The following is a 27620-nucleotide window of genomic DNA, read 5'->3' as shown; positions in this document are numbered from 1 at the left end:
CATATGTTTTGTGCAAGCTTGCTGGCAGGTGGGCAGAAAGACAAACAAAACAATACAAAACAAACCGCTCGTAAAATAAGTTTGCAGCGGCATGAAAAATATTTCTGCAAACGGTTGTTTAAGAGAAAAAATGGAGGCTTGCTGAGCAGTCACTGTATACCTTCCTTCTTTAGTGTGATGTAATTAGGAGTTTTTTCAGGGCATGCCAGTAAAAAGTGTTTTGCTTTATTTATCTGTGGAAACTATTCACTTAGATATGTTCTCGTAATACCAGATATCCTTTTTAATGCCCCCAGGAACATAAGCAAGCCGCCTCTTGTTCTGCAGTTTCAAATCTGTTGCCCAACATTTGTTTCCTATAAGTCATAGGTCAGTTATTGCCCACATTTGTTTTCCCCCCTCCCCCATATTCCATGAAAGGGCAAATAGACGGCCTGTTGAAGGTATTATCTGCACACTGTGGTGAGAATTTAATGCTTTGCTTTTATGGAATGTGCTGACACAGGAAAAAAAACATGTTGCTATACATGGCAGAGCTGTGTGTTGTGCCATCTCACTATCATGCTGTCAGTCTGGTTCCCATGAGAAGGATAGTGCTTGATAAGAGGCAGAACAGTGAGCACGCACGTTATGCAAGATGCAGTGATGATATCTAACTTCCATAAAGTGCCTGTACATAACTTCCCAGTATAGTGTGAGTATCCGTGGAAGGTTGCCTACAGTAGGAATGTATTTATTTTGAGGTTTTGGCACACTTCAGTTATTATTGATGTACTGTAGGTAGTTTTACTGCTGTGGTGTATTTCACTAGCTGTGGTTGCATTCCAGTGGTGGTGGTCAGTTGCGATGGCTGTCTGTTTTCTGTTGTGAGAGCATGTGCGATCTTGTTTCTGTTAAATGGTCAGCGAAGATCTAGCAAGTAAGTATGTGTGTTCCAGCCATAAAAGTCTGTAGCTCATCCAACTGAAGAAGAACAGTGTGTCTTTTAGGACAATTTATTTGGAAACACTGTGGAACAAAACAAACAAAATAAAAACATACTGTACAACCTCCAAAACGCAGAATGAAGGGGCATAATGTTTTCACTTTCTTTTACTGATCAGGGCATAAACATTAAATTAGACACGTCGTTTGGAATACTGATGCAGGCCCATTGGCTCGTCATGAAGCATAACGAAACAAACATAACCTCTGACATTGTGAAGGTCACCCAGATGTTTTTGTCCGCCACAAATCCAGCGTAAAGGGCTCCGTTTGACTACCTGAGTCGATTTGCTGAAATGCTTTTCTTGACCACACAGACAGTTGCATCGTCTTGCAGTATGTTTCAGTGGGTTTGACAGACATGGATGATTGACCTTCCACTTTCAGGCTTACTGGCCTTCAGATTAGTTGAGGCAAACTGAGCAAAGGAGATGCCAGAGAACATACCTCCTACGTATCAACCCATGTATGATGGATTGTTTGGTCAAAGTAACGAGATGCAAAGGACTACTTGAGGGGTAAATTATGGCCATGATTGGAGGGCAAAGAGGGACAGTATTAGGAGGTCAAGCAAGTGTAAGGAAAGAAGGTAGCAGAAGATGGTTCCACTCCTCCTCAAAGGAGGTCGTCCAGTGGCAGTGCTGCTACTGCCCCCTTTGCAATTTAACTCTGGTTCTGTACAGTTCTGCATATTATCTGCCACAATTATCCCTTTAGCTACTCAAGTCTAGATTTGCTTGTTTAACTATTGTGTGGCACTCTTTTTTGGCTAATTCTGAAAGCAAGTTAGATCTTAAACCGAGGACTTTATATGTAGTTCTGGTCAAATGGGGGGAACAGCAGTTCTTTCCTTTAAGTCAATCTAATGTTCACACTCAGTTCACACAGCTATTTGAAAAAGTAGGCAATGTTTCTATATCACTTTATTGTCAACACTAATTAATAATAATAATTACTTTTTCTCATAAGAAGAAGTAAATATCACTGATTAGTCGGAAATCCTTCGACAGCACCTACAGCGATTATTACTTTACTCTCTTTGATCGCCTCTTCATTACAAACATAAAAAAAACATAATCCATAGCAAACCGTTAGTAATCTGGTTAAGTAAGTAAAGTAAAGTCAAATTTTATTTATATAGCACATTTCTAGATAAAAGATCACAAAGTGCTTCACAAGGTATAAAACAAAAACAGACAAAAGTTAACAAAATGCAATTCTAAAAATGTAAAAAGGTGTTTTTAGTTGTTTTTAATCTGGTAAAGAGTAGGGCTTGTAACTGGTAGAAGTCATTAATCAGCTAAGGGTTAAAGGTTCAGGAAGAGCCTGGACATTTCTCTGTCCTTGTTTAGTTTATTTGATCATTTTTCATCAGGCAAATGCAGCTGTTTAGGCAAAAGGAAATAGAAACTACAGACCCGCACAACCCAGAGGACTTCTAAAAAGGCATACGATTGCCATAAAAATGATTTCCTGTCCTGTTTGAATAATTTATTTTAGCTCTATACATATAGCACAGGTTGGTGTGGGTCTATAATTAATAGTCCTGAAAAGTAAGGCTTTGTTTGGTGATCTTGCAGGTTCAAATTAAGTTGGTTTTTTTCTCAACTTCCTTATATTTATCTGTTTTTCTCATCTGGAGTCTTTCCGCCAAGAACAACAAGGAGCTACAGAATGGAAATGCATCTGCACATAAGTGTCCACATATCAGTAAAGGCTGGAACACACAGACGAGCACAGGCACACACCAGCAATCTTCTTGCTGTTAGTAGCCTTCACGTATGTTAACTCATGGCTCTGTGTAGTTTGAATACCTTTGAAATGCATATTACAGGGCTTTGTTCAAGACTTCACAAGAGAGCCACTATGAAAAAAAAAAATTCTGGGGTTTTGAGAAGAACAAAAAAGCACTAATGATGAAATCTTATCATGTGACACGTTGACAGTGACTGTAGTAAGGTCCTTTGAGCTATGAGTTATACAGCAGATATTTTACATAGCTATAATTAGTTACAGATAAGTGTGTTTTTATGAATACTGGATAGGAATTCTGATACTAAATTGTTTGAAACCTATAAGTGTGGCTGTTATAAATTCGTCCACAACATCACTATGTGCTTTTGAGGTAGCAAACAAACAAACAAACAAACAAACAAACAAATTAAAAATCTCTATGCTATTTGTTCATTCTTCTCTGCTACCAGTGGCTTTGCTAACATATGACCACATTTAAACTGGTGCCTTTTTTATGCCCGAATCATTCAAAGTTCAGTGTTAAGTGGCTCTGAAAATGGTCAGGCACATGGATTGGACTAAAAATAATTCAGTAAGAAAGCATTCAGTGTCCAAACCAAATTTTTGAAAGACTTTCCGAAACCCATGCTCAAGATCAGTAAAAAAACCCCCAAAACAAACAAAAAAAACCCACAAAAAAACACGATGAGAAGAAAGTCTGGCTACTTTGTCAGTGAACGCAAATTCATTGATTAAACTTCACATTAATTGATTAAACAAGAAAATGGGAAAATTAATAACCGTGAACACAAATCAGTAGATTAAATATTGCAGCTATTTCACCTGCTTCCCAGAAGCTGTGTTGTATCATTATATCAGTGACAAAAAAAAATAATGTGCGAAAGGACGAAGGACCCCACGATGGAGTTTTGCAGATCCTGAGGAAACTGCCTTTGTGGCCCAAGCTGACTGTGATGTATGACACGGGGGGGATCTGATCTCTTGGTGTTTTCTCAGAAAATAACTGAGGATGATATATGGCTCAGTTGACATGAGCTGATAATCTGTTTATTGCTTTTTAAATAGGAAAGTCGTGGGGCACGCTTAAATAAAATGTTTGGAATTGACTGCTACAGTATTGACACGGGTAACGAGTTTGCAGTTCTTTGCTATAGACCTAGGCGCCGGACATAACCACAGTCTTTGGCTTAGTCACTCACCTCAGCTTCCTTTCTAAGCCTTTTAATCCCAGCGTGGCTGTAAACCGCCGCTCCAACTTTGCTACTGAAAGAAGAACATGATTCCCCAGAGTCGTGAGCCATTTTTTACACGCTTTTCCCAGCAATCACATCATCGTGCATGCGAGAACCCAAATGCCTGATATAATCGAATCGTGAGATGGTTTTTAACCTGATAGTACACAGTCTAATTGCACCCAGGTAAGAATGTTGGTGGTAACAATCTGGGGAATTTATTTATCTTACCTCACTCCCTACACGTAAGACAGTTGTGTGACCTATCCTGAGAAATTTACCTGAGTTCATGTGTGAAAATTGTCTGTCAGAGAAATGAACATGCAGCACTGTTTTTATCTCGATTTTAGTCCCTAAAACAAACAGCATGTTTGTTCAAACAGCCATGTATTGAAAACTACAGCACTGTTTTTAGTTGTATTTGTGAGATGACAGTGAAAAGCTAGAAGGACTGACCATCAGCCTAGCGAGAACTAGATTACCTCATTAGATCCAGTCATTAAAATCATCCTTTCTGCTTGTTCTTGCATGAGCAGGCCTCCCATTGTGGCCCAATCAGTAAGTGCTAGTGCTTTTCAGTGCACTGGATTGCCTAAAACCGAGCAGCCCAAATACCTGCCCATCCACAAAAGGGAAAGTTGTGTGCCTCCTTTCAAAGCGGCATCTGTTTCTCTCTTCTTTCCGTCTATTCTGCATGTTTGCTTTGCTCAAAGATAAAGTCTCCCAGAGCTTGACTTTTCCAGAGGCTAAACTAATTCAATTAGAAGGGACATGTTTGAGTGTAACCTAGAGTTGCACCAGTATGAACCAACATTGCAGAACAGGGCATACTGTTGTGCAGATGAGAGTCTGTCAGGCCAAACGTTCTGTGTTGATAATAATAAAGCCAACATAAATAACTAATCTCAGGCACGAACTTTGCTGTAAGAGAATTCATTTTGTTACTTGATCTTTAGGCTTGTCACTTTTTATATTTCGTACTTCACGGCAAACTTGTACTTGGTCTAGGTCTTTCTGTTGGGAATGCCATGAACAAACATGGAAAAGTGAAGAAGAGGGAGGGGGGCGAAACAACAAAATTATGCAGATTACATGTTTTACCCTAAGCATCTAATTGAAAACATTTACGTGTTCTTATTCAGTAGTAAATAAAAAAAAGTGCTCAGAAAAGGCAAAGGCTTTCCTGAACCTCATTCAAAGCCTTCTTTAGTATGATCTGACTCTTTAGTTTAAATCTTTGGGGTACCAGGGAAAGTTTAGCGCTTGATCCTGCTGATGCGTTGCATTCACACTCTGGAATATATATGGCAGCTTTGGGAATAGTGCGATATGTCTGTGCGTGTTTTAATTAAAGCCTGTGTGTATGCGTCTCTCATTGCTATGTAATTCTATGGGCTGTATGCGAGGTGCTTTCTGTAATAGGCATATTTATGGTCCATGTAAAATAATCCATGGCTAAACTATTGGTTCTACTTAATCCCATTCATAGATGCCGTTTTTAACTGATATACCAAAAAAGGCAGCATGCATACAGCATGCAAGCATTCCCTTTACTTTAAGAACTGAAAGACATCAACATGCGCTACTGCACATTAACTGTTGTGCTGTTTGATTGTACTACAACATCTTAAAAAGATATATTCAAAAGTTGTATTCTTTAAATGTAAAGTGATGTTTTTTATAACACTTGCAAATCAGAAATCCAGTATCTCAAATAATAAGGATATTTCCTAAGATCAATCAAAAGATACAATACAGAAATGTCCAGCGTTTGTAAGGTATGTTCATTTATATACTCAATACATAAGTCTGTGGCTCCTTTCACACAAATACTTGCATATTTTTGAGTAATTTCAGCGCAGTGTGGGATGGAGGCAATCAGCCTGTGGCCCTGCTGAGGAGTTATTGAAGCCCAGGTTGCTTTGATTGCGACCTTCACCTTATCTGTATTTTTATGTCAGGTGTTTCTCATCTTCCACTCGACAGCATCCCATACATTCTCTATGGGGTTCAGATCAGGGGAGTTGGCTAGACAATCCAGCTCGCACGCTCAAGACAGATGTTTTAGAAATAACACATCATGTGTTAACTTTTAACACATCTGCGTGTCTTGTTAAGGACTAAACACACGTTGTTTTGAACACCGTCACTGTGTAGCACATTTAGCACATTTAGCACATTCTCTGTATTAAATATTTCTACAAACTGAGCAACAGTCCAGAAGATTTTCTCCAGGTAAGACATTTCTAACGTTGTCTCGGTTAGCTACAGTATAACAGTTGTAGCTCCTTTCTTGAATCTTCTCCTTGTGAACATCTCACAAGTTCTTCAATTGACATTTTTTGACAATCCTCTCAAGGCTACAGTCACCTGTTTTACTTTTGCACCTTTTCCTACCACACGTTCCCTTCCAGTCAACTTTCCATTAACATGCTTCAAAACATCTGATTTACTCTGTGAGTAAACTCTATGAACAGCCAGTCTTTTCAGATGTGGTTTACCCAACTCATGGAGGGCATGGATGATTATCATCTGGACAACTGTCAGCAGTCTTTCTCATGACTGTGGTTGCATGTACATATTTTATTGAAAGAAACATAGTATTTATACTGTTTAAACAATAATGGACTCAAAATCAAAATATTCTAATGCTCTGAATATATGAATATAGATAAAATTTGCTAATGACTTATAATTAAGTTCCCAAATCTTATACCATGATCACAATCATAATAATACCAAAAAAAGTATCAAAACAGGAAAAAGAACCTTAAACAATACAGATGTAAATGAAGGTGCTTTTGTGATTCAATTATTTTGTTTTTATTGCATGTTTCCAGAACTTTCTTTCGTTGCCTTTACTTATTTTTACTCTTGTTCTTTGTTAAATTGTAATGAGTCATAAAATAACACACTTGCCTCAGTTTTTAAAGAAAGTAATTCCACTGATTACAGGGACCAGTAGTTAGAAGAGGCAATCTGATTATGATAGAGGTACAACGTAAAACCAGAGAGAATAAAGAGACTTGGAAGAGACTTCCAAAAAGCACCCTCACTTACATTTTTATTATTTACTTGTTTTCTTTCCCTGGGATTAATTGCTTGTCTAGTGGTTTTGGTTTCTCATTAATAGCTTTGATTATTTTTTTGGTTATGGCTTTGATTTTCTTATTTATATATTTTTCTTTCAGACTTTTTTGTTTCAGAAATCCTTATCATGGTGCCTCAAAAAAACATTATGGTGACTTAGACAATCAAAGTGAGTAAGCCTCCATTATTTCTCCCATATTTCGTCACAATGGTTCCTTGAATCGCTGTGATAAGGAAACACAACAAAGCTGGACCCGAAGTGGGTAAAAGCGGACGTATCAGTCGATCGGAAAGACAAATATGTGAAAGTACAAACTTAGAAATTTACTAGTTGAATAAACTTACTGTGTTTTTTTTCTCACTCTTTGTGCAGGGATGTGATACCACATGTTACGTATACTTACCAGGTCCAAACGATCTCCAGGCAAAGTGAGAGTGAGCCATCTCCACCTTTGGTGCATCAACTTGGGGCACCTTATTGTGGTGATGGTCGCATCCAAAGGTAACAGGCACCACGTATATATATATATATATATATATATATATATATATATATATATATACATATATAAGTGGTCCGCCGGTGCACATTTGCTGTCAAAATAAAAGATGCACACCAGATAAGAAGTTGGAAGGCGCGTTTCTGTACATAAGATGTTCTGGAGGAGGACAGACATTTGTTCAGTACTTCTTGGAATTTCTCTGAATTTCCGGGAATACGCACTTCTTTTGCAGTGGAGGAACACCAAAGTAATTGCTTATGGAGCTTGCTTCTTCGACATCTTCTGAACATTGTCTGTCCTCTTCCAGAACATCTTATGTATGCAAACGCGCCTTCCAACTTCTTAGCTGGTATGCATCTTTTATTTTGACAGCAAATGCGCACCTGTGGACCACTTATGTGCAGCCCTGTATATACATACATATATATATATATATATATATATATATATATATATATATATATAAATATATATAGATATATATTCTAAGCACTTGTCTCCTGCTCTTTTAGTTCCAAAGGAGAGGAATGTGACGATATGAACTCTATGAATGGGGATGGCTGTTCTAGTCAGTGCAAGAAAGAGCCATTCTTCAACTGTGTTGGTAAGTCTTGAAAATGCTCTACTGCTATCTGATGCTCTGTCCATAGCTCTGAGTTCAGTATGACAGGATGATATAGCAGCGTATGCATAACCATTTAATAGTCTTGAAATAATTCCTTGTGCAAGAAAAGTAAAAAAAAAACAAAAAAAACAATGAACTGTTTCATTGGTAATCACAAATAAACTTGTTTTAATTGCCAAACGGGACATAAACACACACAATTTTATAAAGGTAGGATTTCTAGTAATGTATTAACACTTTAAAAAAAATTTACACATTATTATTATATGTTTGGATTCCCATGCTTCATTATTTCACAATAAAAAGAGACTGCAGACATTTAAACGAGACTCACTTTGTGAATGAAAAGATTTGACACATCGTCTGGGTGTACTTCAAGTACTTGATGCCTATTCCAAACAAATAAAACACCAGAAGATATCATAATCACTCCAACCTCTTGTATAAAGAAAAAAAAAACTGGAAATCATTACTTTTAAATAGAGAAATGTTGGGTCTTTTTTTTTAAACATAGTTGAAAGAGAGACATCTCCTTTTATAATTTGTTTTTTTTTTAATTTTATAAATAGATGAATGACTTTTTGTTCTGGGTCCCAGTAGCTGATAATCATATTTCTTCCACTCTTGTGATTCTGTGTATGTACAGTACATGGATACACATGTGTAACCCTCTGTGAAGTGGCCACTTAATCCCTGTCAGATTGCTGGATGACTGAACTGGCTGTGCTGTTTTTCCACCAACTGCAGTGCTCTGGGATGCTTGCAAGTGTGTGTATGTTTGTGTGTGTTCAACACTGCTGAGGTTTTACACAGAAATCTAAGACTATAATGAAGGGACCTTCTGTCCATCTGTCTGTATGTGCAAGCAAGTGTCTGCTTGTCAGTGAGTTGGATGGAGAACTGACAGTAAGTATACAACAGGTCTAGGATGTTACAATCAGGAGGAGCTTTAATAGGCTATCATGATTCAGCCGGTTTAAATCTGGAACTGATGACAATCACAAGTTCTTTGCATACAAACCCACCTGCTGTTACAATCCAGTTGAGATACTGTCCACATCCAGATATACATCCTTAAAATCATGGATTTTAAGTCAGATTTCACTCTTTTTTTTTGTCTGTTTGTGCCCACGATGACAATCAGAATAATAATTTTTAAAAAAATCTCAAAGGCACCAAGTCACAATCTTTTTTTAAAATTTAATCTAACTAAATTTAATTTCTATCAAACTTTAATACTAAAGCACACCCCTTCTGACCTTTTTTTCATTCTATTCCTTGTCTCTTTAGCTCACATTCTACCTATTATTCCTCTACCATTCACAATCACTGTTTGAACTTCCTCTTGTCTCAGTCTTACTGTTCCCCTTCTTCCTCGCCTCTGTTCCTGCTGAGTGAGTGGCAGGAGACTTATTCTATATGCCCCCTCAGTAGCCCCTCGTTTTACCATTGCCAGAGCACAGAACTGACTTGAGCTTTTGGCTGTGCTGTAGATGGGTGGAATTTCGAGGAGAAGGCCCTGGCCAACTTGGCACAGAGTGCCGCCTTTCCCCCCAACTGGAACCCCACCGGCTGACGCTGCTTTAGCTGAGAGTTGAGACCAGTGAGGCCCAGGCAAACCTCCCTGCTCAGCTCCCCTCTCCTCCACTCCATAAGCTTTCAGTTCCAGCCCCAAACTCCGGGTGGGATGTCTGGAAAAAATACTGCTGTATCTTACTTTACCCATTGACCTTGCCCCACACCACCCCCTCCACTTTCTGTGCTTGTCTGTTTTGCTCTCTTTCTCTTTTATTCTTTCTTAATATTTTTTGCCCCTTCTGCCCTTATATATCTATATACGCCTTATAATTTGATTCTTACTCCCTTTATCCCTTACATTCATCTCTTGCCTTTATCTGATTCTCTACTCATTCCAAATGAGGACATGCTCAACAAGAGAGATGGGTGGCGGTGAGAGATATGTTTAAGATGAACCACGCTGATATCTTTGATGCACTCAGTCCTTCTGTTTAAGAAGTTATTTTTATCGCACAGATAACTTATTTGAAGTGTGTTGTGTTTTCAAATGCAGAGGAGCCAAGCATGTGCTACTACTATGACGGTGATGGGGTATGCGAGGATTTTGAGCGAGAGACAGGTGTGAGAGACTGTGGCCTCTATACCCCCAGTGGTTTCCTGGACCAGTGGGCTTCCTCTATTGAAGTTTCCCATGAAGAAAAGCCCTATTGTTCTGGTGAAGTTGCTGCTGGATATCCCGCTGTGACTAAGGTAAGGCCAGACCTGTCTTCTCCTACCAATACCAGTTAAAGTTACCATCATTTAACAAAATTGCTTAACTTAATTTGTCACACCAGAGGTTAACATATATTTTAAATATATTAAGATTATAAATATTGTATCATGCAATCAATCATAAAAAAGAGGTCTTTGAATCTATGATTCTTATGACTATTGCTTCCTTATTCATACTGTTAAATGCACACAGTGCAAAAGACTCTGCAACACTTTAAAAAAAAAAGCAAAATACCTTTTTTTTTGCTGGCTAATTGGTAATATCGGGACTTTTAATTAGATGTCTCCCAAATTGCATGTACAGGTTTTCTGCTCTCACTGAAGTAATGCTTATAGAAGAAGCATACAAAGCTTTACTTAAGGCTGCTTGCTGCCTTGATGTGTTTCTTTAGAGGCAGGAAAGGGGCTGACTACCTAAATAGAATGATTTACTTTATGGGGGCTTTTCCCCCCTAAATGGAGGTCGGTCCTTACAGTGTGTGCATACAGACATGTGTCCTCACAACATAAGTGATACAAGCACACACACACACAAAGCTTCGGACACACACAAATGCATTAGCCTCAATCCTACTTAATCCCCGTTCCCTAATATGGATAGTGAAAGATAAGACATGTTGTTGATGTATGTTATCTCTTTTTAAAGCCATATTTTATTTTTTGAGGTAATTATTTTGTCATTTTCTCACAAAAAACATTCAGCTAGTAGGTAAGTTGCACTGGTGACATCACTTTATTGTTAAATGCTATAGTGATAAATATACTTTACACTGTGCTTTGTCCTGAAAGACTTTACACCTCTACACAAACTGTGCTGTCTCTTCTGAGGTGTATAATGCTGGAAGTGTGTGTTGTTGGTAGAGCTTGTTCCTACTGCTGATGATGCATTTTTACAAAGCCAATGAACTAGTTTTTCCTGAACAGCTGTGTTAAGGTGCCTTGCTCAAACAGGGATAGGAGATTAACCATCACTTAACTGACAGTTAATGCATTTGATATTTGTATTGCACAACCTCTGTTTGAGTATTAAAAAACAAAACAAAAAAAACCAAGTTTGTTCCAACCAACAACATTGCAGCTGTTTTACTTTCTGAGGGAAACGAGACACCAGTGGAACATGTCCATATAACCATAGAGGAAGGATTTCTACTGTGAAGGACACATTGTTCATTCAAAAAACACTTCTACTGTGAAGAACAAACTGTTCCCCAAGGGTCATATGTGATGACATCACCTCATTATAAGGCCACTGAAATGCAAGCGCCTATGCATGTGTGGAAAATATGCAAACACAGGTTAACAAAACACGACGATCTTGTCGCTGTCTGTCTCTGCTCTGTCCATCTCTCCCTTACATTCTCACATAGTCTTATTTATACAATGAGCTGAAAATCATAAATATTTAAATCACCAGTGTTTATGTTTATTTTTCAACTTTTCAACACATCAAAATTTTCTCAAATTGTATTTTAACTTTAAATGAAACTGATTATTCTATGTTCTTCTGGCTTTAAGCATAAGTGCAGTAAGAGTTAAAATATATGATTGCTAATAGGGGTTTATTTTAACAAAAAGAAAGAAAGATAACATATCTTGGCTTCCAATAACTGAGTTAAAATCCTCTCCAGGCTGTTCTCCTAAACAGTTGTGCAATTGAACGTGTGTGGCATTGCTGACTGCACTGGAGGCTCATGCCTCAGATGAAGCATGTAAAGACTGTGTGTGAAGATGAAGACCAGGCAGTAGGTCTGTCTTTGTTCATACAGTTTAAATGTGACCATGTTAGAACAACACGTAATGCAATGCAGTCGCCAGTTGCAAAACACTGGCTTTGAAGATTTTACCTATTTCGAAGCAACTTTCGCCAGTGTCCAGCCATTTGGTATTTTAATTGCTGTTTTTGCTCGTAATTGTCCTTAATGGCAAACAACAATTTACCATAGAGTGCATTAGTCATTCTTCAGGCATCTGGATCTAATTCCCTTCTTCTAGTTTCAAACTTTCCTGAGTGCCTTGGAAAGCCTTTTTAGTCAAAAAACAGTTGTGGTGGTTCTGCCAAGTTCCAGGTAACTTTAAGATGATGGTGATCAATGTGAAAAGTTAAATTACATTGTAATTATTTCTGAAAGGCAATGAGCCTTCATTTTGTAGAACAGAGTGATGTTACAGGGAGTCAAATCTGCTGAGCAAGGCAAGTGGTGAGCCACAATTGTGTTTGTGTGGTCAAGAAAACTTCTTTTTGCTGTTACATGGTAGACCATAACACGTGTTACAGTGCAGGTTCTTTCAGCCAAAATGTTCAGTTTTGGACATACCAGGATGTTAATGTCTGCAGCCCTGACAGTTTGGACCAATAATAGCATGTTACTGATAGTGTTCCTGGTGTGATATGTCTTGTTTTCATCAAAAGCTTACAGGCTATTCCAGTGAACACTGCTGTTTGATCACTGGGTCACGGAGCCAACTATAGTCACCAGTTGTAACCATCAAGATGAAGGCTGGGTCAGTTTTACTAAAGAATTTCTTTGCTTTAAGCACAAGTTTGCAAATTGCAAATGTGCACATAACAGTTTTCAAATCTGGACTTTAAGGGCATGATCAAAAAAGTTTTCGAAGTGCTGGAAACTGTGTCAATTTGTTTTCCTTTCTCTTGAGAGACAGAAAAACAAGAGATGTTAGGCCAATCATTGTTTGCTTTACCTGAATCTACTATTACACTGTAAACTGACACATATGGAGGTGAGTTATGGTGTATCTGGGTTCAATACTGTGCCTGAAAGGAAACTTTAATGGCCTTTAAAAATAAATTCCAGGGAAAGTTAAGAGGATTTAAACTATTCCAAGTAGTAGAAATGGCTAAAGTTACCTCGCTTACACAGATGCAAACAAAAACAGTGATTTGCTAATCTCGTAAACCCATATTTTATTCATAATAGGACATATTTAGCATTTAAAAAGAGACATTTTACAATTTCATGAAAAATATTTGCTCAGTTTGAATGTGACATCACCTGGCTCTCTTGTAATGTCTGAAAAACATAAATTGGGACAGGGGAACAACAACTGAAAAAGTAAGTAGTACTAAAGACAATTTCTGTCTCTGGCTGGAATTGAATCATGGGAGAAGCCCCCACCCCAAAAAATGACCCAAGACTTTTGAGCAACTAGAATCCGATATCAGATAACAACAGGACAACATTCCTCTCTGAGTCCAGCAGCTGGTCTTCTCAGTCCCCAGATGTTTACAGAGTGTTGTTAAAAGGAGTGGGGGTGCTACATAGTGGTAAACAACACCCTGTCTTAAGTTTTTTGAAATGTGTTGCTGCCAACAAATTTAGCTAACATTTTCAAATAAAGTGGTAAAACTTCTCAGTTTAAACATTTGCTATGTTTTCTGTCTTCTATTGTAAATAAAATATGGTTTTAAAAGATTTGCAAATCATTGCTTAAAATAGGTTTTTTTCTAATTTATTTTTATTTTTCTTGCTTTTTGGAGTCACTAAAGTATACATGTCTTTTTAAGAAACAAGTACGAAGAGCATTCATTAACCATGAATAATAATATAAGCTACAGTGGCCACTAAAAACTTACTCTCTTGTTCATTCATCCAATCTTTGTACACTTCATTGTACACCACACTGAAGTTGGGTTTCTCTCAAATAAGTAGAAAGATTCTTATGCACGACCTGATCACTAATAGAGATACAACAGCAGCCTTCCCTTCCTGTTGCGGACCTTCTATTTAGGATAACATTTTGATCTCAGTCAACCACACTCCGGAGACAATGCCATTACCATGACACAAAGCCAAAATAACTTCTCTGCTGGAGTTAGTGTCTGGTTAACCACTAGCATTTATCCCATAATATGTACCATGCCTCTTGGTGTACTGGTCTGTGTGTGTGTGTGTGTTTATGTGTGAAAGTGAGAAAAGTTGCAAACTGAGGCCCAGAAAGAGGTTAAGTTAAAAAGGAGTATGCAAAGAAAAGCATTACAGAGTCCAGGGACACAACGAGACACCTAAACATCTCAATTCAGTGGAATTCAATTTGATTTATATAGCACCAATTCACAAAAACAGTTGCATCACGGCACTTTGTATTGGAAAACTGTAAAGTAAAGACCCTGTGATATTAAAGAGAAACCCCAACATTGACCAACAACACAACCCTGTATAAGCAAACACTCTGTGAGAGTGGGAAGGAAAACCTCGCTTTTAACAGGAAGAAACTTTCAGCAGAACCAGGTGCAGGGATGGAGAGCCTGTGGCCACTTGGCAGTGAGGGGAAAGTAATAAGAACAGAGAGAGACAGGAGAAAATTGCTAATGATTAAATACAGTAGTGGTGTATAAACACACGTGGGGTGACTTCACCAGTTGTCTTATGCGTCATCCGTCTCCACTCTTCTTTCCAAAAACACTGTGCAAGTAATCCTGTGCTAGCTGCATTCCTTAAGGATTTTTGTATAAAGTAATGCATGGCCATGCCTTTTTAATGGTCAAATAATTCTTTGAAAATTCATTTAAAGTCTTTGTCAATTAATTCAGCATACCGAGGACATAACAAGAGTGGTGAAAGGTGGTCAACTTGAATTTGTGTTCAAATGAAATGGATGGCACAGGCAATATATAATCAATGAGAAACATGGATATGTCTAAAGTGAGCAGAGTGGCTGGTTTTACAAAGAAAAAAAAAGTATCAAGAGATCAAACACATAAAAGCTAAAAGCAAGACAGCTGCTGCGGACAAATTAGCACCGTGAGTGTGCATAATAGGAAAAACGCAATGTAGCAGTTTAGCATGAAAAGCATTCAGTTTAAGTGTTTTTGTCAGTAACACCAGAAAAGTGGCAAAATATAAGTAAAGCCCAGGCTGTGTGAAGCTAAGAAAGAAAGCCAGAAAAAATAATGACAATGCAAGCTGACAGACTTGTCAATATCACAACTGTACTATAAAGAGATGGGCGAATCACTCAGATTAGTTGTTGTTCAGGTCTTATACCAGTGGTGTAATACCTGAGTAAAAAAGAGTAAGTAAATAACTTAAATAAATAAACAGGGTTCAGAAGTAGTCTGAGCCTGCAATCAAATTTTGTTCACAAGTATAACAGTATAAATATAAAATACACTGTTATACCTGTATTTTTACTATTGAATTCTAATTATGCTGTATTATAAAATTAATGTTCTAGGATTGTTTATCAAGGCTTTTAAAATCAGTATCTTTAATTCATCTCAAATGGAGAGATGGTTTGTTAAAGTTACTCAAAGTATAAATATGAAAGACAGAAAATTATAAACTCTCTATAAAAAAATAATTATAAATAAGGTACTCCATTTCAGGTAATTATTTGCTGTCTAAAAACAACATGTCTTACTGATGCTCATCAGGAACGACAAAGAACAACAAACTTCAGACCCTCTTTGTATTCTTGCACTGAAATCTGATGGATCTGGTGACCCTACGCTCCTGAGAATATGGTAAATGGTAAATGGCCTGTATTTATATAGCGCTTTACTAGTCCCTAAGGACCCCAAAGCGCTTTACATATCCAGTCATCCACCCATTCACGCACACATTCACACACTGGTGATGGCAAGCTACATTGTAGCCACAGCCACCCTGGGGCGCACTGACAGAGGCGAGGCTGCTGGACACTGGCGCCACCGGGCCCTCTGACCACCACCAGTAGGCAACGGGTGAAGTGTCTTGCCCAAGGACACAATGACCGAGACTGTCCAAGCCAGGGCTTGAACCGGCAACCTTCCGATTACAAGGCGAACTCCCAACTCTTGAGCCACGATCGCCCAATACGTCTCTAAGCTCAAACATAAGCAGCTCTGGAGCGGGGTTGGTCTGCATAAATTACCATGACTATCCAATCTGGTAAGAAGCGAGCCGCCTCTGTAATACAGAAAACCCAGGGTTAAATAAATCTTAAGTTTTTTTTTAGTTAAGTTAACTTGATAAACCCAAATCCTGAACTGTAGTGCATGCCTCTGATTCAGGACAATCCTAAAGTGTAATGAACTCTGTGTGTTTATGGGTATTTGTTGCTGTTGGGGGTAGGGGAAGTAGATAGCACATCATTTCCTTCAGATCTAGTAAACAACTGCTGTATTGGCTTTGTGTATCAGGTCTGTTTGATGTCTAAAGACTGTGTTGATTCTGTGGGAGAGAGAGCAAGGCGGGCAACAGTGATTGGTATCTTTACGGATGCAAGGAAGCAGCAACAGCACAAGACGGCACTTGAGCAGAAAGAGAAAGATATCGCATATCTGCATGATTCTCAAATGCTGTGCACTGGTCTAAGAGAGAGACGGTGTGTGTGTGTGTGTTTGTTTGTGTTTAGGTGTATACAGATATATTGTATACTTTTGCTGTATCATAATCATCTTCATACACCAGTGCAAAACCAAAGAGAAATATGAATGACGCTCCAACATGGAACCACTAGGAGTAATTCTTCAACACGAAAATGAATGGTGCAAAGAGTCATTAACACAATCTGCCAGTTTGAATAAAATATAGCAGTTTAGTGGCCTGTGCTCCTCCTTATACAATGCAAATGTGATATTTATCTGACTGATACACGTTTTGTTTTCGGTAATAAAGTCTTTGAATTCTTGCACTACCCTGTTTAGTTATGTACAATTGTAGAGACTTTTTGCATTTACATGTTACATTAAAAATGAAGGAAATGATATATAAAGATAATTGCCTAAATTACAGATGAAATAATGTAAGGTGGCAGAAACTCAAATGACAAATGACAGCTGGGGTTTAAGGTTATAAATGGGGTAAAACAATCTGGAAATTAACTCAGCCAAAAGTCTTACTGCATTCAAAAGAAAATACATAAAGGAATAAAAAAAAATTCTTTTGAAAGCTGAAAATGGTCCAACACCACTCTTACTGGCCATTCCCACATTAAAATGTTCTCAAATGAATAGTTCGATCCAATCAAAATACCACTAGAAAGTGTATGAAGTTAACATTAATGGCAAAATAAAAAATAAAAAAGTCATTATTATCATTATTGTTGCCATTAACTTTTTAGCTAGGTTGAATAGTTGTGTGTGTGTGTGTGTGTTGTCATATTGTGAACCTAATGCAACATTTGTAGACATCAAATATAGTATACCTGTACAATGACATAACTTCAAGCTTATGTAAATGATTCAGAGACAAGACAGAAACACATCGGCAAACACACACACACACACATCACATACACACGCACACATAGTGCCGACTCCATATCAGAATTATAGGGCAGGTCCATAGGGGCCTTAAATGTACTACTGCTCTCTTTGTGGAGCAGAACATAATGTTCCCCCGCTACCACACTGTGGAATATGGTGAGCCAGCTCTACTTGCTTTAGGGGAAATGGAGCTGAGAATTGGCCCTAGCAACTGACCTTTGTCTGTGCGTGTGTGCCTGTGTGTGTGTGTGTGTGTGTGTGTGTACCCATGTGTGCCTCCATTCATGTGTACAGCTTCCCCGTCTTCGTGTACATGTGTGTAAATAACTTTGTGTTTGTGTAGGTGCATTTAGACTTTCAGCTTCAAAAAAAGGCAAACCAGGTGATTTCTTCAGACAGTGCTGTTGCCCAGGTAATCTCTGATGCAACTCCCAGGAACCTCTTGAGAACACTAATCTTAATTATACATAAGCACCAGAAGGGATAACATTTTACATCTCATGTTGCAAGAAGCTGCTTATATACAAAGTTTGCCCATCTTGAGAAAGATGTAAAACAAACATATGTGGATGAGGTTTGGATTAAATAACCCCTACCACATTCATCTTTGCCTAAATGCTTTATGGTAAATGCTTTAGAGGGAAGAAAGAGAGAGAAGGAGGCACTGTAAAAGAACTTATTTCTGTCTAGTAAAACCAGGAAACAATAACTGGCCCCGTTCTGTCCTCCCAAAAAAAAGCATCCAGCATGTGTTTATGCACTTAAGTGGAGGATACATGCCTACTGTATACAGGCTACTGCAGCGCATACATACATGTTTACACATTCCTTCCTCTTCATATACATGCAAACAAATACACTGGCAAACTTACACCTACTGCTACACTAGCTAAAACACACACATGCACACATGCACACACGCACACACACACACACACACACACACATAGAGTACCCACAAAAACAGAAGTTCATACAGTAGCTGAGCTGTTGCTTTCACCAGTTCAGGAAGGCCAATCTGGCACGGTCTCTTTCACCAACATGCCCCACAAACCACACAGTCCTCATCAGGCAGGGTGCCAGTGACATAAGCATGCGGTATCATTAAAAAGAAACCTCTGGGGTGGCATTTTTTTCCCCCCTTTTACTTTTCCAGTTTCAGTTATTATTGTGGTTCCAGCATGTGGAAACCTCATTGAAGATGGTGATTTTTTTTATGTCACTGATGACCCCCGCATAACATTTTCAAGCTGTTAATATGCAGGGTTTTAGCACAGTTTTATTATACAGAGGGGTCTATAACTGAGGGACATTCTCCTCAGGCCCATCTGTTTTCAACTTGCTGGCATTGTATGCTCAACAATCCCTATACATTAGTTTGTGGTCTATGCTCCCTACCACCCAGTCACTGCATCATTGCACCACTTACTAACTTTTACAGCCCCACTCTCAGTAGGCCATGGAAGTTACATATTATTAGCCTTGGACCAATGGGATGGTGAGCTTCAGTAGGTATGGGCGGGTCTTGGTGACAGGACATTACCTCACACACCAGGCTCTCACCAGCATTCCAGTAAACCCTGGGATGGTGCTTGGAAACGCATACTAGTTTCTCTCTGTTTCTCTTTCTCTCTGTTGTCACAAATGCCTCACAGATGCTGACTTCTGCTTCCAATGTGCAGACTTAAAATTAAAAAAAAAAAAAACAATGATATGATGGTGCAGTAGCTGCAGGGGTTAGCATCAGGAAACGGATCCTGGGTTTGATTCCACTGACCAGCTGGGGCCTTCTTTGTGGAGTTTTCATAATGTTGTGTCTGCCTGTATTGTCTTTGGGTACTCTAGTTTCTACTCATAGTACAATAACATGCATTTTAGGTTAACTGGTGATTCTGAAATGGTGGTAGGTATGGATGTGAGTGTGAATGGTAGTCTGTTTGTGTTGGCCCTGTGACAGAATGGCAATCAGGCCACGGTGTACCACATCTTTTGCCTTATGACAGATGGAAGAAGCTCCAGTAACCTAGTAACTCTAATCCGGATAACTAGTGAAGAAATTGAATATACACATGGATGGATGGGCTTTTTGGAAGGAAGCTAAGACAAACTAGTGTAGAACGAGGCAGTGTGAGTAATTAAATATATTTTTTCAAAAGTTCTCTTGGTGAGGCTGTGGCTCCAGTGGCTCATCTACCAATTTGGAGGGTCAATACACCCCTGACTCCTCCACTCCACATGCTGAAGTATTCTTGGGTAAGATACTGAACCCCAACTTAACCCAGATCCATCCACTGAAGTGTGAGTGACTCTGTGAATCTTAGACAGCACTTATACGTAGATAAAAGCACTATATGAATATATGTGATTGCATGGGTGAGGAAGTAGAAAATGCTTTAAGTGCTGAATTGAGTAAAATGGTGCTATATAAGTACCAGTCATTTTACCAAAAATGTCATCCTAATTTTATAGAGTCCAAAATTTTTCCAAATACAGAAAAATGCAAAACAATTTGAAGCCTTGTCCACATCAATATGAATATTCTGATAAAAGTAGCTTTTTGTATACATCCACATGTAAACCCCTTCCAGGGGGAAGATTTGCCGAAAGTCAATTTCTGAGTTTACATGTGGAAAGCAAAGATGCTGTCTAACAATGTTAATGTGTTAATTTTTTTTTTTTTTACATCAGTCTCCCACATAGCAAAATTGGTATGGCCCAGATCTGGCCCACACAATGTGCTTACACATGGCCCACATACCGCAAAGAATGACGACCCTTTGGTGGACCAGATCTGGTTTGCCAGATGTGGCCCACACATGGGCCAGCACAAGGCCAGTTGCAGACACACTGGTGGTCCTGTGCTGGCCCATGTGTGGATTACATGTGGCAAACCTGATCTGGGCCACCAAATGGCCGTTATTCTTTGCTCTATGTGTGCCATGTGTAAGTTGTGTGCAGCCACGGACCAGTTGCAGACACACTGCTGGCCCTGTGCTGGCCCAGAACAGTTTCAGCTCTGGCCCCAGATGTCACCCTACTGTGTACCTTAATCAAGCCATGTAATAACAACATGTGCCGGAACATGATAGCGCAAATGAAACATGACAAAACTCTGTTCAGACAGTGAATGGACTGATTCTTACATAGCACTTTTCTACTCTCCCAGATTACTCATAGTGCTCTATACAACATGCCACATTCACACACTTTCTCTAAACTGAGTGCTTACTAACTACTTTCATACACATTCACAATCTTTACATACAGCCTGGAGGAGCCAGGGATTGAACCAGTAACCTTCCAATCATTAGATGACTCGCTCTACCTCCTGAGTTACGGCCACCCGGTGGTAAATATAAGTAAACCCTCACTAGGTTTTGGATAAAGTGTACACTCACAAAACTGTCAAAGCTGCATTTGAAATGTTGGCTACCATAGCAGTATAGTATTGTATCATGACATTTGGCCTTTCTAACTGAAATAGGAAAATAGGAACATAAATAGTACCATCATTGCCAGACCTGGCCCACATCTGTTTGACATACACCCCGCCATGACACCAGTCAGTCAGAAGTGCCAGATTGATGCTGGATCTGGGCCAGACCTGTTTTCTATGAGCCTGGGCCACATAAACCAAACCACAATCGGGCCAGATGTGGCATGCCATCATACAAACAGTGCCATCTATGCCAGGCCTTGCCCATATCTGAATGACATACCACTTAACATGCCAGAAATCAGCCAGCAGTGCTGGCTTAACACCAGATCTGGGCCAGACCTGTGTGCTATGTGGGCTGTGTGTCTTCTTTGTAGGCTTCTGACTGACCAATATTTCCATATGGTTAGGGTTATATTCTTTGCCATAGTCATGGCATTGTGCTTTTTGTGGTCCCACGCAGATAATTTTCAAAATGAAAGCAGAAACCCATTTAAAAAAACGAACTTTTACTTGTGGACATAGCCTAAGACACTACCTTGTTTTATAGAGTTTAAAGTCAGGTGCTGGCCTGCAAGCCACTTTATAACCCACTTCCACCTGCTGTTATGCTGTGTCTGACTTCAGTATCAGACATAGCATCACACTGTCAAATCTGTTGATGCTGTTCTGTTGTAGGGGTCTTGTTGCTGCTTTCCTTGAATGCATTTTCATGTAAACACTCGTAAGTGCCTTATATTCTCCATTTTTTGAGTGGGTGGCCATACCACTCAACTTATGAATTACTGTACTACAAATGTAAAAAAAAGTGTTAAAAGATAGTTTAAGATGTATGTACTAATATCAATAACTAAACCTTTAATACCTATATATGAAAGGTTTAGTTCACTTGACCACAAGTGATTTGTCCAAGATATTAATTAAAAATGTTAGCTAATACAGTAATAAATTTAACATCTGACAAACAGATGTAGCATTTATAGCATTTATAATAAGATAGCATATACATTTGAAAACTGGCAGTCACTGATCATTAAACATTTCAATGTGAAGGTCCTTGAGCTGCCTATACTTACAGTGTTGAGCTATGTAAATAAAACTGAATTAAATTGGATTGCATTTGAACCCCCTGTAGATTCACTGCAATGCTTTGTTTAATGCAGAATAGAAAGAAAGGAGACTAGAGTTTCAGGAAAGTCCTGAACGCTCTTGGGACATTCTCCAATTTTTGAAAGATATGGAAAAGAGCTTTGCAGGGCCTCCTAAAAATGTGATATAAATCTTTCAAGAACATATAACTCTTTCTTTCTATGAGATTTATTGAACTGCATTCAAGGCATTTTTAATAGTTTTTTATTATTTATATATTTTTTAAAATCTATAAGTTTCAACATCAGGTGGGTTTAGACTGTATATACCGTGTGATGTGTTTGCTTGCGTAAGAGCATATATATATATATATATGTATTTGTATATGGTTAAGTGTTTTGTGCACAGAGGTGATCTAACGTCTCCCTGGCACCAGCAGAAAGGCTTGTTGTTGTTATATTATGCTATTAGAGCCATTAGTGTTATCATCATTACTGTACCTTTGCTAAGAGACCCTCTCTCCATTTCCTACTGTTTATAGTGCGCTTTATGACTTTAGTCGATTTTGTTTTCATTGCACACAGTATTTTTAGAGTAATGAGTCTGACAGTTGAACTCTCTCATTCTCATCACATTTATCTGCTTTGGTTTCCCCTTGGCTTAAGTCACTTAGCTCTCCTTTTATCCAAAGTGGTGATTTACAAACACCAGTTTGTGTCTGCAGTTCTGTTGTCTGCCAGTCTGACTAGCCAGCTGGTAAATATTAAGACCATGTGTGTAACCATGTGTATGTGTGCGTTTGTATTTTGATGTTAAGGACTTGAACTCATCTCCAGTGTTGCTATTTATTCAAGAAAAGCAACAGTTTGTATAGTTTCAGAATGACATTTAACCATGTGACTTTCTCAAATAACAATCTCCATTTACACGCATTAAATTTGAAATTGATGATTGAGGGTTTGAAGGAAAATAATATCAACCAGATCTGTGTGTTTAAGGATCCAGAGGACTGCATCTTATAAACAGCTAGTAAATTATGTATGTGACACTAATACCATTTGCATATCCACACTCAAATCCTATTCCGTGATTTACTACATACAATATTAAGCAGTATCCCTTTTAATTTGGTCTTATTGTACTCAGCTGATGGATTAAAACTAAAGGTTTTCTTTTAATATCTTTCTTCTTTGGGAGACAGAATATTAAGAAAAAAATTTTTAAAAGGGAATGACAAGAGAAGCTAACTTTAATTTGTCAATAACATTTTCAATACTAGAGTAAGTCATGCAGAGGTGTATTGTAGATGTTAGTGAAGCAGCACCTTGCTTAGTTGGTGGAAGTTGGTTTCATGTATAAATAACTATATATTCTGAATCTGCAGATTCCCATCCCTCTGTCCTACCACCCTTCCTTTTGCCTCCCTTGGGTACTTACTCTTGAGAATGCATTTATTCCTGTCCCTGTAAATAATATCTGTTTATTTGTTGGGGATCAGTTGTTGTGGTGTGATTTAGATCATGGGCTGTTTTTCTTTCTCCCCATACTTTTCACTTCTCATCATTCGGATACAAGTTGATATAGGTTTAAATTCCCCAGATTTAAAAACTGAGCAGGCTCTTTTTAATATTTTGTAAGATATAGATTTTCTGGCAAAGTTGAATCTTCTTCTTGAGGGTAACCAGTGGGTTTAAACCCACTACATTGACATTCATGAAAGTGAGTCCCTCCTCAATAGTTTTCTTGAGTTTGTTTGAGATTGTGAAGTGGTTTTTCTTTAACAAACAAAGACTTCTGCAATAGTTCACTTCATTTGTCATCTGTGGTCATCAAGGCTATTTGATGTTCCTAAGCTGACCAGTGCGTTTATTCATTATTTTTAAATATGTACAAGGTTGTAGATTTGGTCAGTCCTAAAAAATTTTATGATCTCTCTCATAGGTATATTTTGTTTTTTCAGCCTAATGATTGCTGGTTGTAAAATATGTATTTGTCTACAAACCTATGGACCTAATTGTCATTTGAAAAAAACAAAAAAACAATGACAACATAACCTGGTAGTTAATATAGCTGACTCACACATGGGGGGGGGGGGGGGGGGGGGGGGTGATAAAGTTCTTTTGATAAAGTAGGGTTGTTTTCTTGAGGGTGGGGAAATACAGGAGAATCAGGAGTGTCTAGGGAGTGATATGTGTGTTTACATAAACAAGTACGTGGCTTATACATATAAAAGGTTTTGTCATCTGCAATGCAATGGAAACAGGCCCGCAGCAAATTAGCAGACTTACTGTGCAGTGGAAAAAATAATTATCTGATCCCCTGCTGAATTTGTAAGTTTGCTCAGTTCCAAAGAAATGAAAACTCTCATATTTTTATGGTAGTTATATTTTAATGGAAAGAAACAGGATATAAACCATATATACAGGAAAAAAACACATTACTTAAAAGTTTTAAATTGATTTGCATGTCATTGAGTGTTTGATCCTCCACAACCCAGCCAAATTTCTTTCTTCCACTATGTGTCCATGTGGCATATAGATTTCAAATGATCAATCAATCAATCAATCACAGACACTGTTACAATAAATTACAGATACTACTGATCTCACCTTCTTATATATATATATATATATATATATATATATATAAAGCACACCCAAAGCATCAATTTCAACGACGACAGACAAGACCAAAGATCTGCCAAAGGATGTCAGGAAGACCATCAGGAAGCTCGGTTAGTAGGCGATGGCTGTTGGTGCAGCTATTTGGAAATGGAAGAAATACAAAATGACCAGCAATCACCCTTGGTCTGGAGGTGTTGTGTCATGGCGTGAGGATGATAAAGAAAAAGGTGGTGGATCAGCCCAAAACTACACAGGAGCAGCTTGTCAGTGATCTGAAGGCAGTTGGAACCACCGTCATCAAGAACACAAAATCCCTACTGACAAACCTGCTGAGCAGCTAGGAACAGGATCTCCAACTGGTACTAAGTCATGTTTTACTTGGGGATCAAATAATTGTTTCACTCAATGACATGCAAATTAGTTTATAACTTTTATGTTATTAACGGACATATATAAACCTCACAGTGGTGCCAGTTTCATGTAATGTTTATAAGGTTGGGGTGACTTGGAGGAGTGACGAAACGTTTCTCCCACTGAAAACTCTACATATAGATGAACAGAATCAACTTTTTGGGGTTTTATGTAATTTGTTTTTTCTTGATATTTGGTTGCTATTCTTTCTCTTTCCATAAAAATAAAACTACTATAAAAGTTAGGAACTGTTTTCCTGTGTGAGCACATTTACAAATTCAGTGGTGAATCAAACAACTATTTCCCTCCATTGTTTGGCTGTATGTGAGGTATAAATTCACACCCTATTTTTTGCATTCAGCAAACTTTCAGCAAACCATTCAGCAAATTTTCTCGTAACTGTTTTCAAAAAACCTAAAGATCATCATGATTGCTTCCAAGTAGTCCCATACCATCATGGCAACTTATCTTAGGTTTAGTCACCTGCATTTCTCATTTCTGCCACTTCAGCTCTAATCGGAAAGGTCACGTCAACAGATCCAGGGGACAGATATGTGGACAGATAGCTGCTCTGGACAGTTTTCCACAGTGGCAGGATCTTACAGTAGCAAAAGTCTCATGTTACTGGTGTCTTATTTCACTAGCTCAGGGCAGCAAGTGAAACTCACTGCCCTTGGGTACGTGTCCTCTCTTCTCATTATCTGTTTATCTACCACTCAATAGTCTTTTACCATTTCTCCTGTTTATTTTTCTCCATATCACTTAGACATGGCTCGCGATACTGCCAAAGCTAATGAGGTAAATTAGTGCACTTTTCTGAACTCCCAGAGGTTAGAGATTTTTTATTATGTTACCAAATGCACAACAGTAATATTATATGATATATTATATGACATATAATATATGTGATTCTGCAGTCATGTAATGTATAACCCCACACAATACTAGCTGTTCATAATTCAGATCTGTTTGCTGACTTTCAGAAATCAAATGTATTTGCAGTCATTGTATACAGCCGCACTTCAAAGCAGATAAGGTAAAGAAGAAAAGAAAGAAAAGAAAAGAAACGAGGAATGTTATAGTTTTTCTTTTACCTCTGTGTACCTGGACAATCCTGGCATGATAAATAGTATATATTAAGCTGAGCCTCATTATTGTACAAATCACTTTGGTTAACCAGATACATTTTATTATTATCCATAACATAATACCATGAAGAAGGCAACTGATTAGTCCCAGATTTATTTTTCAACATGACAACAACCACAAACATATAGCCAGTGTCCAAAAAAACTATGTTCTGCAACAAGAAGAGCAACGAGTACTGCAGCAGATGGTACAGTCCTATGGGCAGAAATCTGTGCCATCAGAAACTGAATTTGAATAAGTTAAATTTGAAATGCTCGGATTGAATCTGAATTGTAACTTGAATAAATGCTTTAAAAACTAAATATGAATTAGCCTAATTTGAAATTCAATTTATTGGTTTGAAAATGATTATCACTAAATTGAAATTGAATTTTATATTTTGAAAATGAATTTATTTGCTTTAAAACCGTATTTTATCCTTTAAAAGTTTAGCTCTTGAATAATTTCAGATTCACTTCTCACCATTCAGTTTCAGTTCTACAATTCAGTTTTTGGGACTTACATCCAGGTGATCCAGTAATGCTGCACTAATGAATTAGACTAACTATTCACTTTAGCTAAAGTTATTAAGTTAGCTAAAGAGTTGGGATGGTGTGTAAGACATAAATAAAGCTAAAATACAACGTTTTGGACACTGTTTTGCATGTTTCCCTACTGTAGGGGTTTCTACAAGCATACAGGGCTCTGACAGGGTACAAGATGACAACTTTGGAATTCTACTAGAAATAGTCGATCATATTTGTTTGTCAAAGATGAATCCAGGGCAAACTATGCTAAATTTGCGTTTTTAGCTAACAACTACAATAAGCATAAAAGTTACCGTACGGCTATCATTTGTTAACATGACGCTTGTTCTTATACATGTAATACATTTATTACCAACCTGAGAGTTTATCTGCTGGTCATTTGACATGACAAATAACTTCTGAAGTCTTAATTCAGCTCAAGACGCTGTAGATTCCCATCAGTAACACTTTCGGTCCACTAGTAAAACGTAGTTCTATTAATCTGAGCTCGATTACTCTTGAACCGAAACCGGATGTAAGTCCCAAAAACTGAATTTTGGAACTGAAACTGAATTGTAGAACTGAAACTGAATGGTGAGAAGTGAATCTGAAATTATTCGAGAGCTAAACTTTTAAAGGATAAAATACGGTTTCAAAGCAAATAAATTCATTTTTTAAGTGAGTAATTTCTGCAACACAAGTCACAAATTAAAGTGC

The 27620-nt window shown here is 38.1% G+C and overlaps 1 protein-coding gene across 2 annotated transcripts in view; it reads left to right on the top strand.

Annotated features, from left to right (window-relative positions):
* The window catches only part of pappaa (pregnancy-associated plasma protein A, pappalysin 1a), a 129166-nt gene that overhangs the window by 60463 nt on the left and 41083 nt on the right, over positions 1 to 27620 (top strand). For both annotated transcript variants that reach the window (XM_085168610.1, XM_085168611.1), the window contains exons 8-10: positions 7435 to 7563; positions 8077 to 8168; positions 10261 to 10457. In XM_085168610.1, the coding sequence (XP_085024736.1) occupies positions 7435 to 7563; positions 8077 to 8168; positions 10261 to 10457 (418 nt within the window). The remainder of the gene's footprint in view (positions 1 to 7434; positions 7564 to 8076; positions 8169 to 10260; positions 10458 to 27620) is intronic.

This window comes from Neolamprologus multifasciatus, chromosome 7 (genome assembly GCF_963576455.1).
Source record: "Neolamprologus multifasciatus chromosome 7, fNeoMul1.2, whole genome shotgun sequence".
NCBI classification, from domain to species: Eukaryota; Metazoa; Chordata; class Actinopteri; order Cichliformes; family Cichlidae; genus Neolamprologus; species Neolamprologus multifasciatus.
Note: the sequence above shows the minus strand (reverse complement) of the source record. Positions and strands in the feature narration are given on the sequence as shown.